This window comes from Sorex fumeus, unplaced genomic scaffold (genome assembly GCF_029834395.1).
Source record: "Sorex fumeus unplaced genomic scaffold, SorFum_2.1 ptg000055l, whole genome shotgun sequence".
NCBI lineage: Eukaryota > Metazoa > Chordata > Mammalia > Eulipotyphla > Soricidae > Sorex > Sorex fumeus.
The window spans coordinates 1,144,455-1,160,602 of NW_026606112.1; the positions used below are offsets into that span (position 1 = coordinate 1,144,455).

Genomic DNA, 16,148 nt, shown 5'->3' on the forward strand with positions numbered 1-16,148 from the left:
CAATTTTTATTTTGCTTCAAAGAAGATATGCCTAAAGAGATAATTGAATAGATTCAGTTATATATATGTATGTATATTATACATATATAAAATATATGCAGTTCCTTTAATATGAAAGTCGTTCAGTAATTAATGTTATAAACATACATTAATTCTTCCATATATTAAATCAACTAGATACTTAAAAAGACTATCACCGTGAAAGGTAATACTTAGAATTTTTTTGTTTCTGTTATGGTACATTTTAAATTATGTTTTTCACAGATTTATTTAACTAGGAATAATTTTGTCTTCAAATTTTTTGTTTTGATCATCTACTGACCAAGTAAAAATAAAAGTTTATTTTTTGATATTTTACATTTCTTCATTTCAAATTCATATTCTGTCACATTTCCATACACCTATTCCTCTTTGAAAATGTAACTAAATACAGTTTCCTATTGGAAACGTCTTTTTGCTGGAAGTCAGGTGTCATAACATCAAGAGGTTCATTTCCTCCAGGACCTCTAACATGGCAGTTAATGAGTAGATCCTGATTTAACAAATGTTTTTAAAGCGTTCATATTTTCAGACCTTGATTTCAAAAGGTAAGCAACTATTACTAGTTTTTTCTTAATTATGGAAGGACATTTAACTTTTAATCATTCACCGGGCATTTGGTTTCTATTTTTGCCAGAATAGCAGAGTAGTGGCCTTTAGTTTCATCCTCATTAGCCTCCAGAGGGAGAAAAATCATGTTCTTCACTGTGATGCACAGGGTAATCCAAGTGTGTGGATTCTGTCTGAGCTCACTGCCTTTTTTATGTTGATTTTCAATCAGTCGGTAGAATAGAAGTTGACAACTTTTGTGGATATTTAAAAACTCACCATTTACTCTCTCTCTCTCTCTCTCTCTCTCTCTCTCTCTCTCTCTCTCGCTCTCTCTCTGATCTTTGACATAAAAATAACAATAGGAAAATACTTTGTTCCTTCTTTCTTTGATAGTCATCTCTTTTTACAGGAGCAAGACAAAAACCAAAAATTATTACTTCAAGAAAAATTTCTGTTATGCTCATCTGGCATTAGTAGACTTAGGTATTTTAGAGAGAAGGCAAATAAAGAATTAATCGAGTGTGATGAACTGAACTTTAGTGTAAATAAATTTTCTTTGCTAGAATTATCAAATATAATATAAATACCTGTCAACATCCCATAACATATTGATGTATCAATTTCTTCATGCCTAGAGTGCTTATTAAAAAAACAGAGTTAAAAGCAGGAGATAACTCTCTGTATCTTAATGCTAAGATTAACTTGTTAAAATGATTTGTCTTCCCAAAAGTCATTATTTCAGGTTGTGCTAGTTTGTCTAAATTATTATAATTCTTTTCAGTTTTTTGAGACAAAAATAGTAAAATGAAATTACTAGCTTCTGTTTATCCGGACTGGCAGACCTTTCAGACAACTGGAAAATAAGTGTCATACATTTTACTGGGTAAAGAGATAGAATTTAAATTTGTTAGATATTTAATTCTCACAGTATTGGGGCTGTAGTGTAGCACAGTGGGTAGGGCTTTTTCCTTGCACACGGCCGACCCAGGTTTGATCCCAGCGTCCCATATGGTCCCCTGAGCCCCACCAGTAGTGATTCCTGAATGCATGAGCCAGGAGTAACTCCTGAGCATCGCTGGGTGAGATGCAAAAAAAAAAAAATTCTCACAGTATTATGGATTAGTGATTAGACCCTTTTAAATAAGAAACATTAAATCACAGTTCTAAAAACTTATCCCTCCCAAATAATCATAAAGTGTGCAAAATGTGCACATATGAAAGTGTTTATTGCAGTGTTATTTATCATAAACGTGAAATTAGGTGTATCCACAATAAGGAAAGAATTTTATAAATCAAATCATGACATTCTACATTCTGGTTTGTTTTGTGATAGAAGCTGTAATTTCAAGTTCTGAAGCAATAGAGAGAAAAATGATTCCATTCCTTCAATTATTTATTGAGTGCAAATGCCAAGCAGTGATCTCATAGCAACAAACAAGACAGATAAGTTTTCTGTGTGGTAAAATATAATCACAGGTGAAAAAGAACCGAAGCATGTAAACTACGATGCCAGCCCTAGAGAAATGGAATAGTGAATACTCAATGGACAGACATGAAAACTGGCTTGCAAGCTGGATTAGCCAGACTAAGGGGTAAATCTTTCCCTTAGTCTATGTAATTTTTGTACAGTTAAAAATGGAAATCAATTAACTAAAACCAAGGAACTGACACATGACACATGCCAAAGTAATATGATAAGCCTTAGCAAAATGGTCTTTAGTTTCAAGTTCTTTATCTGCCTTTTAAAATGTGCTGCTACTATGGCTTCTTTTGAAATAGACCTCAAAGGATTTACAGATATGCAGGCCATAATCCAGTCATTCAAAGATCTGAAGACTTCATCTCTTCCACATTAACACTTTTCTCCTATTACTACCCTCATGCCTTTTCACAATTGCACAAGGTATCTCATTTTCAAAGAAAGTTTTGGAATTACAACATCTTATAATTACCACTCTTGAAACAAAAGCATATTTGCTCACCTAAAGATTAGTTTTTCATATGGAGATTCAAACTGAGATTATTCACAGTTTTTTTTTGAGAGATACAAGTGGAAAGTTTAAACCATAGAAGCAAAAGGATTTTCCTGACTTTTATAGAGAACTTTAGAGTAGCAGACTGCATGCATATGTAGAAGTCCTTCTGTTAAACCAGCCTTAATGCATGCAAGTTTCCACTGTGAAATGTTTCTTTGGATTAATATTTTTATATTAAAAAATCTTTAGTATTGGGCTGTAGCGATAGAACAGAGGGTAGGGTGTTTGTCTTGCATGCGGCCAACTTGGGTTCAATTCCCAGTATCCTATATGCTACTCTGAGCACCGCCAGGAGTAATTCCTGAGTGCAGAGCCAGGAGTAACCCCTGTGCATTGCCAGGTATGACCCAAAAAAGGAAAAAAATTCTTTAGTAAAAATATAAATATGCTGGGATGTACAAATGGACCAAGATTCATTTGTTTGCCCCAAGGCCCATTAAAATGTGTGCTATAAAATTTTATTTTGATTTAAAATCCATGTTAAAATATCGTCATCTGACCATTGGACTCCACCCTCAGATTTTAAATACTAATGATAGGGCTCCAGTTGTCACAAAATCCCTGTTCCCTGTCTTAAGCAGGGACTTAGACCCCTTGGTGATACTGTTCTTCCAACTAGAGTTTGTGTTCAGAGAACTTTTGTTATCTTGACTTACTTTTCTGTCTCTTCCTTATGTACACACCAGTCTTAGAGGAAGGTGTTACATTAGGAGCTGTGTCAGAACTTTTTGCCAGAGAGTGAAGTGCTTGGATGTGTTTGAGAAAGTGATCTGAAACACAGGCATCGTATGGAGAAAATGTGGGAGCTCCCTGTTTTTCTCACAGTGCTACGAGAGTTGCTTTAGCATTTAGTACATTTCTGGTTTTCCCTGATCTTTACTGTCATTACCTTATATCATTTTGGAGTTAATATATCCCTTAGACTACAGTTCAATAACTGTGAGTCCTTCTTTTGTCTTAAAATGACTAAAGATATTGGAAAGCAGATGTTTCAGTGAGGGATTTTTTTCTAAGTCTGTTAGACACAACACTGTAATATAAACAAACATCCTGATTTTATGAAGCATATAGTCTGAAGAGTAAATGTTAACACAGAGAAGGCAATTAAAGAGCATTTCAGTGGTAGCCTAGATTAGCTTTTCAAAGTTTATGAACTTTTATAGTTTCTTTTAATATATATATATATTTTAAGTAAAATATATATTTTTTATGTATATGTACCCAGCCTACAATGGGGACTCAGGGCAGAGGAAGGCCTAAAATAGGCTTCAGGTGCTTGTCAGGGGCCTTTTCAATCGGACCTAGTCCCAGTGGTGCTTGGGGGCCCTGTGGTCCAGGCATAGGCTTGTACCTTAAACCTTGCACACTCAAGTATACGTTCTAAGCATGTGTGCTACCATGGCACTCAGCTATCTTCTGGCCCCAGATTGGATTTAATTTTGCTTGAGTGGGAGCTGACAGCACATCATTTTAAAGGCCAGTTTTCAGTTTTAGTTGCTCTCCTCTCACCCTTCAGCTTGCCCTTTTTTGAAGGAAAGAATATTTGATTATAGGTCCTTGGCCAGTTGTCCGCTTCACATAATACATGTTTCAGCTGTATTAGGCATTTATAACTTCCCTTCCTGAAGAATCAGTTTTCCTACCTCAGATGAGAAGATTCCCCTCTAACCTTCCCTAAACGGATGCTCCCTGGTTATATATACATATATATATATATATATATATATATATATATATATGTATATGTACATATGAAACATGGGCTATCTCTGTTACAGTCATTCTTTTTTCCTTTATTTCAGGACCAGGAAAGGAGGGAAGAAAGACTTTAACCAAAAAGCTTTTCTTTTAATTATTTCTATTGATATATTGCTTATATTTAGCTGCTATGGTAGAGCTGGCACTTTGAGGATATAATGGAAGTTTGCTGTCAGTATAACTTAGTAAACCTGGCTTAGTCAGCAAGCCAAATAGTTGGAGTTGTATTTTTTTACCAAATTTTGTGTGACAAACCCATGATTAAATTGCTTCAAACAGTTTGTAGCCATAGTGTGTTTTAGCTTGTTTTGTACCAGGCTCACAAAAGTGTTCACAGGTAGTAAAATAAGAAAGAGAACCAGCCCTTAATTTTTTATTTGAAAACAGAGTTTTAGTAAATTTACCTGTGCACAGTGAGGCTTTGCCACGAAAGTCACTTGAAGGCTAAACTCTTCCTTTTTGTGATCTTGAAACAAATAATTTGGAGTCTAATACTCCTTTTCTTCCTCTCAAAATGACGATTATAGGTAACAACTATTTCATAGGATATCATAAGAGTAATGAGCACGTATACAGTATTTTTTCCAGCTGTGTTGAGATTTTCTTAAGCAGGGAAAACGTTTCATTTGTTCAATTTCTCCTTTTTATTTCATGCCAAAGGGAGAGAATGTGAGAAGTTGAGAAGTCAGTTAAGTGGATGCAATGGATTTTTTTTATAGATAAGTTATAGAATTAATATTAAAACAAAAAATACAACATTTCTTTTTTTTAAAGAATCATCCCATTCTTGACCTTACTTCTGGTTTATTCTATAACATTCTTGTGAAGATCAGTGGTTTTTTTATATACCAGAGCCAATTTTACAGTGTATTCTATTATTAAGTATAATGGATTGTCTATTTGTAACTGTCTTTCAATGCAGATAATTAACCAATTCCCAGTTTTCTTTCAGGTAAATGTTGGAGATATAGTTATAATAAAAGGCAAAGAGTATATACCTGCTGACACTGTACTTCTTTCATCAAGGTAGAGATACCTGCTGGTGCTCAAACAGTGTAGAGGATGGTTTCTCTACTCTGCATTGACCTTGTGATTTCTCCAAGGAAATAAGGAATAAACGAGGAATTATAAACCTCTCTAATGTTTTTGAATTAAGCTTTAAAAAATTAATTGGGCTTAAGGGACTCTTTCATGTTTTTTCATATAGAATAAGTAATAGATACTTGTTTTATAATTTAAATGTTGTAATTACATAAAAAAGAGTCTACTTTTCTCTGAATGTGTACAGATACTTTGTGTAGACTCTGAACTCCTGTAAGATTTCCTATTACTTATTTTATATGATACATGGCTTGGGTTCTGATGATTTTATCTCCTAGTCCTTGTTCATGATCAATTTGTGAAAGGTATGCATTGGTATGTCTCTGCAAAGTTTCTTTATCTTTATGGTGAAATGGTATGAGAAAATGGATGAATTGGTTTTTTTCTGTCATCATCTCTTGACATGCCATACTCTTCCAACAAAAAAGAAAATAAAGTTACTTTACTCTTCCTTTTAAGTTATTTCATGGTTGATTTAGATAATTTTTATTTTACGCACATTTAAGATTGTCATAAATTAGTACTTTGAACATATGGCACTGTTACCCTTAAAGAATGTGACTCTTAAATGCCTTTAGGTTTTTAAATCCATGAAACTAGTCCTTAATGTAAATTAAGGGGGAAGATGGTTTTAACATCTTGGAGGTTGTTTATCATCATTTCCTTGGACTGTTTTATTTGTAAAACCCATATGAATATGAAAAGTGCCCTTTTTTCAAAACCTCTTTAATCAGGTCATTTCTGTGATTGGTTTTTATCAGTAAATGGAACTTAATGAAACAAATAAGTTATAAGTTCAGGTACTTATAGAATTAGAACTGCTGGTAGTTGAAGTAACTCTAGGTATTCATGTTCATTTTATAGATAGGGGTCTTTTTGCCATTTGCCTATACATTTTGCTTTTAAAAGAATAAAAATTAATAGATTTTTAAATAAACATTTTTATTATTATTTTACTTTGCATAAAGAAAACTATGAAGTTAAGTGGATGAAATGGATTTTTTTTAGAAAAGTTATAGGATTAATATTAAAACAAAAGAAAATGCATCTCTTTTTTTTATGAAGGGTACGTTTCCAAAACTCAAAATAAAGGCAGTGGTGGTGTATGACCCCTGGAAAAGGAATTTAGCCATGAACTTATTACAGTGTCTCAAATACTGAATAGTTTTAGGTACTGAGAGAAACCTGGGTAGGAGGTAGAAAGCCAAGGTTTTTTCCCATGACTTCATGACTTCATAATTCAGAAAAAAGTATTTAATATCTCTGGTTTTGATTTTACAACTTTTCAAGAGATAAAATTGAATTAAATGATCAAATTCTAATATCTCCCAGTTCTCCTTTTTTATAAAGTAAAGTAAAAGTAAAGGCCCTCCCGTTGATCATCGATTTGCTTGAGCGGGCCCAGTAACATCTCATTGGAGACTTTGTTGTTACTGTGTTTGGCATATCGAATACGTCACGGGGATCTTGCCAGGCTCTGCCATGCGGGCGAGATACTCTCGGTAGCTTGCCGGGCTTTCCGAGAGGGGCGGAGGAATCGACCTCGGGTCAGCCATGTTGGCTGCGTGCAAGGCAAATGCCCTACCGCTGTGCTATCACTCCTTTTTTATAAAAATATTAAATTAATAATCTTTAAGAATGCCTAACAACTTTGTGGTGCTAGATAAAAGTCTAATTTGTATAATAGAACAATCATCATATGAATATATTTATAGAACAAAATTCAAAATGATGGTAAAGTGTTTTACCAATTTAATAAAGTATTGGTGGTTTTCTTATTAAGCCCATCATCGGTACAAAGTTTATTAAAGATCATCATATATGCTGAAACACCAGTTGCTATATTCACTTTTTGTATGATCAAACTTATAAAAATAATTGACTGTATTAAGATGACATTTTTGTAAGTTGACAGTTTTCAAAATATTTTCTGATCCCTTTGTTCAATCCCAGAAATACCCAATAAGATCTGTGCTTGTAGTATCTAAACTCTTAAATGTTAAAATGGAATCAACAGGGATTAACTTCCTCCAAAGATTACTTTTTTAGACAATACAATTTTCTTAGTTTTGTTATTTAGTATGCTTTGAAGTATAAGGTTTGTACTATTAGATTTTTTTTTTATCAAGATGACAAATGCCAACCTTTCAGCAGTTACTTTTCTCAAAGAATTTTTGCATTACTTGGTTCTTTTGAATTTACACTAACCCTACAATATAAATAAAAGTTTTGTCAGCAATCAGGCACTGTCACTGTCACTGTCACTGTCATCCTGTTGTTCATTGATTTTTCTCAAGTGGGCCCAGTAACGTCTCCATTGTGAGACTTTGTTGTTACTGTGTTTGGCATATGGAATACGTCATGGGTAACTTGCCAGGCTTTGCCGTGGGGGCGAGATACTCTCGGTAGCCTGCCGAGCACCCTGAGAGGGGTAAAGGAATCGAACTCGGGTTGGCCATGTTGGCTGCATGCAAGGCAGACGCCCTACCTGCTGTGCTATCACTCCAGCCCAGCAATCAGGTAATAAAAAATACAAAGAACTTTGTCTGATTTTTCACTACTGAAAATTTAGGTAAGGACTAAGTCATGGTTGTAATACCTAACTCCTAATCTAATCATTTTCTTATGCCAGTATATGACCATTTGTTTCCACAATCAAAATTAGGACATGATGATTTTCACCTGTGAACACCACCTAGGAGTAAGAATATGCAGTTTATTATATTTGTTTCCAAGCATTTTTAATTATCCATTACTAATAGTGCATCTTCTTAGATGTAGTTTGAAGTTGAAGCATGAACATAGTTGGAAGTTTTATTTCATGGACATCCATTTCAAAATGAATAAACATTTTATTGTACATATTTATATTTAGAAGTACAAAATAGTTTAATAATCAAGTTATTGAGTTCCAAACAGAATCTTACCGTATCTATTTAAATGCCCTCTGAAAAATTTCTCCTTGTCCTTCTAAATGCATTACTTGTATTTCTAAATAACTTAAAAGGCTGCAATTACATCTTCAAACTTCCTAAAACACTTAGCAGTTTTGCATTAAAATTAAGACTTTATGCACTTAATTTTGAAAATTTTAGAATTAGATGTTTTAATGTTTTTTTAATGTATAAATAGGAGGAAAGTTAAGATAATATACGTCTTTGTTTTTCAAAAACCTAAGACACTAGTTTCCACAGTTATTTTTTTTTTCTAGTGGTAGTCATACTAGATGGTATGAGTGTGAGGGATTAGACAAGGAAAAGTCTGTAAAGCTGTTCTTAGCTAAAGTAGCTATGTGAAAATTTTATTAATATGATATATTGTGAATAAACTTCACAAACTTTGCAAAAACATCACTCTTTGTAACTGTAATTCGTGGTGACTCAATTGAAAACTTAAAACTTGGAAATTGAGCTTAAAAGCGAACACAAATCCTTCAATGTTCATTTTTTTGTGCGAGAAGGCCTGATCAAAATAAGTTTTGAAAAAAGTGGCGTTAGACATTTTTATTAACATGTATTTTTTTCAATAATATTTCAAACTTTCTGTCTCTTTTGTCCATTTGTTTGTCCCCTCCCCCACCCCCGTTATTCATTTTATTTTTCCATTTTAATTATTTTAAACTGGGACCTGTAGGTGGCAGTAGGGGAAATAGTGAAAGTGACCAATGGGGAACACCTCCCAGCAGATCTCATCAGCCTGTCCTCAAGGTTAGAACCACTGAATCACACAGGATGTGTGTATGCGGATCCTCACCCTTCAGCACTTGCACCCAAAGAATCTCAAGTTCTGTTTCTGTCCCTTTAAAACACAAAATTCTGTATACTTCTTAATAACGGACATGTCACAGATATTTTAAAGATTAGTCCATGTTTGTCCTTCAAGTGGGCAGATTCATCTCCTATTGTTATCAGTAGGAGGCTATGAGACATGTCAGTAAAGGTAGAATGAATTTCCTTTGCACCTTCAATATCATTAATGTCAATTCCTATTCAACGACATGCCAAAATCCTTTGGATTAATTTATTACCTCTTCAGGCTACTGTTCTTAATCAATGTGAAGCTTTTCATGAAGCAAAATGTGAAGTTCATCTTATTGAACACGTTTAAAGTTTCTAGAAATTCTGTAAAATCCCTTCAGTGATTCTGATTCTGTCGGTAATTTGAGCTTGTATAGAGCTTACAGAGGACCCCCTGCACAAAGCTGGATGTTGTACATTTTGTACCGCATGCTTTGGGATCAGTTTTTATCCCACTTGTTATTAGTGACAAAGTGCACGTTTCTGTGATAAATTTCAGCTGTCTCCTAGTGTCTGTATTGTGGTATGTGTATTGTTTCGTTTTTCCACCTACTAATCAAAAAGCCTGCTTTGCCTCTTTGACTGTAGTTTGTGTTTTGGATGTCATCATAATTTGCTGAAATAGTTGTCATCTAGCATGATTTCTTCTCTGTGACTACTTGCTGCCTTCTCATAGCACTATCAAGAACCACTTCAATCATGGCTGTCTTAATGGATTAAGAATGCTCTGAATTGGATGCATAATTTATTGGCCCCATTTCAAATATAAGCTAGCTATAGGCTCTTGTAGTTCTAGAAAAGTTGCCATGTTTTAAAAAAAGGATTAGAAATAAAAGAAATAGATATTAGATTTTTACTTTCATTTTAATATGACATGATTTCAATAAGTAAGTTTTTAATGGATTTCACTTGCCAAATTATAGAATCAACATTGTTCAGATAACATCTGTTGTCACATCATACATAATTATATAATCAGATGTTTTTTTAAATTTTATAAGTCATTGTGTTTCAAATATATATTAAGCCATTAGGTTTATCATATACATAAATAAGTATAATGAATTGGAATCCATCACTAAAGTAAAATTACTATCACTACCATAATATAAAATAAAACATGGGGTAATTGAGGCATTTAACATATAAGTATTGTAAAATTTGAGTTAGATGAAAGTATCAGCTTTTTGGGAAAAAGGAATGTAATCTTTAAATTGAAGAACTTGCAGGGCTTCACTAAAATCTGTAAAACTTTTAATATCCATGAATTTCAATAATTTTTTTTCAAATCATCAAGTCACAAAATTTAGCTAAATGCCCTTTTTTGAAACTGGAAGTTGTTTTGCACATGTACAAATTGGAAGTTGATTAGGAAATTCCAGGTATTTATGGTTGGCAAATGTCTAACTCTGAGTACACACACTTCTCAGAGATTATGTTTATAATAAACATAATCTTTGCAAATCCTCAGCAAATTAGCCTTGTCCTATAACTAACTGCTATTATTAGATTGATATAACTTCATAAATGCTTTTTCATAGATCTGAAGTTAAGATTATACAAATTCACCAATCAACAGATATTGGGCAAGTAAAGTAACAAGAAGCAGGGTAGAAGGGGTTCAGAGTGCTGTGGTTGTAATAAAACTGAAGACATGGGCCCCTTAGCTAGTTAGCAACTGCACGCCAGACTTAACTAGAGCTTCTTGGTGGGGAACCATAAAATGAATATTCTAGGTTCACATCAGGAACCTAGAATACTGCAAGGTTGCCTGATTTTAATTTTAGCTGCCCCAAGAATCTCTGAAGCCATCTTAACAAATGAGAAAATCAGGAGTGGGAAAGCCAGGATGGGTGAGACAAGTATATATTCAATTTCATTGTAAAATGTGTTCAAGCCACTTCTAAATGTAGCCTCACACTTTTTAAATAGAATGGTTCCAAAGATAAATAAAGATTCTATTTATCTTTTCTGGAAAGGTAGTTATAGTGTGTTTATAGAAGCAGCAATCTGGAATTTTCTAATCAGCCACTTTTTCTTTACCAATTTACATGTGGGATGTGAGCATGAAATCTCACTCGACAGTGATGAGCCAAAGATAAATCTGGGCACAGAAGTGCTTTGCATTTCAGATGCATTTCCATGTCCTCTGTTGTATGGATGGACAATTTCAGATGCACGTAACAGTTAAATAAATGAAATTATCTTGAAGAAGTGTAGGAATAGTTCTTAGGAAATGGCTTTTGGTTCTTTTGGGCTGAAAAACTCATCCCCAGTGGTCCTGCATGGGTTCTGCCACATAGCAGCTTCGTGTTAGAATGAAAATGATTCGGAAACTAGGTGACTTGAAAGCCTTATTTAGAATAAAAAGCCTCTGCAAGTCTAAGTGTTTAAATAAGTTATGCTTTCCTTCCCCCACTAAATCTTTCTGCTTTTTAATTTTAAACAACAGTGAGCCCCAGGCCATGTGCTACATCGAAACATCCAACTTAGATGGTGAGACAAACCTGAAAATTAGACAGGTAAGATCTAGTAGAGGTTCATACTATTTTTGCTGGGTGTAATGGGGGAATTGGAGGTGGTGGGCATGGAATTGAGAGCTTTTTTCATAATGTTCAATTGAAGTCATTCTAACAAAATGCAAATATCCTTTCCGCAAGTGTTTTTGATATTTCAATTTCGTGGAAAAGCTTAAAGAGGATAGGGAGTAATTCCTCTTTAAAGATTTGGAAGAATTCACTGTTGGTGGGAATGTCGACTGGTTCAGCCCTTCTGGAAAACAGTATGGACGATTCTCAAAAAATTAGAAGTTGAGCTCCCATTTGACCCAGCAATACCACTCCTGGGAATATATCCCAGAGAGGCAAAAATGTATAGTCAAAGTGACATCTGCATTTGTTTGTTCATTGCAGCACTCTTTACAATAGCCAGAAACTGGAAGAAACCTGAATGCCCAAGAACAGATGACTGGTTAAAGAAACTTTGGTACATCTACACAATGGAGTACTATGTAGCTGTTAGAAAAGATGAAGTCATGAAATTTACATATAAGTGGTACAACATGGAAAGTATCATGTTAAATGAAATGAGTCAGAAAGAGAGGGATAGACATAGAAAGATTGCATTCATCTGGGGGATATAAAGTAACAAAATATGAGATTAATACTCAAGAATAGCTGAGATCAGCACCAGGAGGATTACTCCATAGCTTAGTGGCCAGTCGGGCATTCTAGAGGAAAGGGCAGCTCAGATAGAGAAGGGAACACCAAATAAAGGGTGTTTGGAGGATCCTCCCAGGATGGGAGATGCATGTCGAAAGTAGACTATGGACTGAACATGTTTGCCACTCAATGCCTCTTTTGCAGACCACAACACCCAAAAGGAGAGAGAGAACACAGGGGATTGCCCTGCCACAGAGGCAGGGGGGAATGGGGGGGATGGGGGTGGGGGGGATATTATCCATGGTGGTGGAAAATGGGCACTGGTGGAGGGATGGGTATTTGATCATTGTATAATCAAACCCAAGCACAAAAAATTGTAAATCTACCACTGTAGCTCATGGTGTTTCACTAATAAAAAAAGAAAAAAAAAATCCTTTCCACTACAAAAAATTTTAGCAACTTGTATGATTAAGCATTATGAAAGACTCATTTACTTGACTTATTTATATAGTCTATCATATAAGTATTATTTGTAACAGTACTTTTTAATATTTTATGAAACTGCCAATACTCTACTGAAAATAGTAGTTATAGTTTTAGATGGCATTGACATGTGTTAGCTTTATTTTCTCTCTTCACTTGACCCAAATTATTTGACTTTGCTATATTGAACTGGCTTAGTTTCCCTTGCTGTTCATAAAAGTCATCACTAATTTCAATGGTAGGTTTTCATATTTACTTCTTGTACCATTCATAATAGAAGGAAAATGTAATTTTTCCCCCTCAAGTTTTAAAAGGACTTTAAAAAAAGTCCTTTTAAAAGTTTTAGGCAGAAGTTGGAAATAACATGGGGCATGTGGCAGAAGTAGGTTAGCACAGAGCCCCTGGTCTGAGTACCACAGAAAGGAGGGCCTTTGTGTTTTGGTCAATTCTGGTTGATCAGATGGAAGAATTGTGTTAAAGTTATCCTTTTCAATATACTTTAAAATAATAATAATAACTGTTCTCTTTGGATATAGATTCTTTTTATTTTTTAAATTTTCTTTTGAGGATTTAGCAGATTCAGATTCTGTAATGCTAAATTTTATTAGGGGAAGCAGGTGGTTTTCTAAGAATTTATTTCAAAATGTCTTCAGAATAATTATAGTCTCAAATATATTTAAGAACTTCTACAAAAACTGTCCTATTCTTGTGCTTAAAAAAAAAAACCTCTATTCGGGTGAAAAGAAAGATACCAACTAATTATGACTTAACACAGAATGTTATATAAGTGGCGAATCGCTCATAAAAGCTGGGAATCATCTACATCTCTCAGTCTGGAAAAATTCAGAATTCCCATACACAACTTATTTAATGCATTCTTTGCTTATTTAAAATTCTCTAAACAGGGTTTATCAGCCACATCGGATATAAAAGACATTGACAGTTTGATGAGAATTTCTGGCAGAATTGAGTGTGAAAGCCCAAATAGACATCTCTATGATTTTGTTGGAAACATCAGGCTTGATGAACTTGGGTATGTAAAACTAGTTTTCACGAAAGTATAGAATTTATGGTGTTGCTGGGTATATGCTGCATTTCTTCGAAGTCTAGCAATGTATTTTCTTAAGCTCATGAGTTTGATTACTCAAAACTGTTTTCTTAAGCATTTTTCTGTATTGCTACCCAGAGTCCTTTGTGAAAATGCTAGATCTTAGCCCTGTACACTTAGTATAACTGAAGACTTCCCCTGTGTCCCTGCAAACCTGACAGTTAAGTGTTTTCAGGGATATTCTGTGTCCTTACATGTTGTTTTATATGTTGATTTATATGTTGACCAGAATACTCATGTCATAGGACTGAACACGAATTTTCCATTGCCTGTTTCTTTTCTATGATCTCAGATCAGTGGCTTGCTACCTCTAGTCTGTAAACTAGTACCAGTCCACATATGCCAAAGATCATAAACCCCATGCTTCAAGGGGTTCATTGCACAGGAATTTTTTTTAAGTTTCTCTGTTATTGTACGTGCTTTTTCTAGGCCATATTATCTTTTGCTACTGCTTACTTTCTGCACATTTATCTCTTCTTTTTCCTTCTTTACTGCTGTTCTTCTTAACTGTTACGTATTCAGCACCTAGTGATCTAGATCAGGTACAGATTTGAAGGAAACTGCACTAAACAAAGAAGTGATATCATCTAGCTTTTGTGAGTTTACTTTCTACACTAGGGAAAACACAAGCAGACAGACAAAATGATAAAGGCTGGAGCGATAATACAGCAGGTAAGGTGCTTGCCTGACACTTGCCTTGCAGGTGTCTGACCTGGGTTTGTTCCTGGCATCCCGATGGTTTTCTAAGCCTGCCAGAAGTGATCCGTGAGCACAGAACCAGGAATAAGCCCTTAGCACAGCTGGGTGGGGCTCCAAAACCAAATCAAACACACAAAATAATAAGAAAACTCTATACTATGTCAGAAAGTGAGAGTTGCTTTAATAAAAATAACACCAGGTAAGTGGTAATGGGGAAGAGATCACTCTTACTTACTTGGAGTGATTGTAGTGATTTGCTTAGAAGGTAAGTTTTGAGCAAAGGTATGAGTTTGTGAGTTTGGAAGTTAGCCATTCAGGGATCTGAAGAAAAGGATTTCAGGAAGAGGAATATTTATTGCAAATTATTAGTTTATCATTACACGGTTTTCAAATGGGAAAGTGCTTTGTGTAATGAGAAAATATCAGAAGGGTCAGTTGGTTGGAGTTGTAAAGTAATACAAAGTACATGAGATTAATTTGGGTCAGACCATGTAGCCTTTAGTAGGTCACTGAAAAGGTGATATTAGTGAAATAGGGATCCATTGGGGGGTTTGGGTTGCAAGGTAGAATATTAGCATTTACTTTTGCACTTAGTAATTTTGTGATGGCAAAAGAAAGTCGTCAGGGAGCTAGTTAAATATATAAGCCTGAGTTTGGGGTAGAATCTCAATTTACGTAGATGGCATAGATGTTTAAGCTAGGGGACTGGAAGAAATCGTTGAAAAGTATAGCAACAGAAAAGAGAAGATTGCATGAAAATATCTGGAGAATCTCTAGCATTGAGGGTAGGAAAAGAGGAGGAACCAGTACAAGAGACTAAGATCAGGTTGTTAGAGTGGAAACCAAGAGAGTGAGGAATCTACCAATGCAGAAGGAATGACTAAAGCTGGTCAATGTTGCTGATGGTCAAGTACAAGTAGACTGAGAAATAACTCTTTGGAGTTAGCCCATGAACACCTGTGTGCTTCATTATACAGGTGAAGGATGACAGAGACTGAGAAAGAGCTAAAGAGGAGTTGACAGTAGCAGGCATAGAACTAGGGGTGTGGCTCCATAGACTCCATGCATGCTACACACGTATGAGGCTCCATGCCACGGAAAATAAAAGTAATGAATGTTCTTTTGAAAATAGAAATTCTAGAAAGTTTTATGTTGTTTGTTTTGGAGCCACAGTTGGTGGTGCTCAGGGGATTCTTCTGCGTCTGCACTCAGTAATCATTCCTGGTGGGCTCCAGAGCCATATGGAAAGCTGGAGACTCACACCTGGGTTAGCTGAGTTCAAGGCATGCACCCTCCCTGCTGTACTATGTCTCAAACCCTAGAAGTTTTTCAAGAAGTTCAGGTTCCAAAGAGGAACAAAGAAAAGGAAACAAACTAAGAGGGATGGTAGAGTCTCTTGTAATCCCCTTTCTTT

The 16,148-nt window shown here is 34.9% G+C and overlaps 1 protein-coding gene across 3 annotated transcripts in view; it reads left to right on the forward strand.

The window, feature by feature from the left end:
- The window catches only part of ATP8A1 (ATPase phospholipid transporting 8A1), a 244,009-nt gene that overhangs the window by 54,752 nt on the left and 173,109 nt on the right, over nucleotides 1-16,148 (forward strand). Inside the window, exons 7-9 of one of the 3 annotated variants that reach the window (XM_056125630.1) lie at nucleotides 9,120-9,193; nucleotides 11,736-11,805; nucleotides 13,833-13,960. In XM_056125630.1, coding sequence (XP_055981605.1) covers nucleotides 9,120-9,193; nucleotides 11,736-11,805; nucleotides 13,833-13,960 — 272 coding nt within the window. Of the gene's footprint in view, nucleotides 1-5,337; nucleotides 5,412-9,119; nucleotides 9,194-11,735; nucleotides 11,806-13,832; nucleotides 13,961-16,148 lie in introns of all 3 variants that reach the window. The other 2 variants (XM_056125629.1, XM_056125631.1) reach the window with 2 other exon arrangements.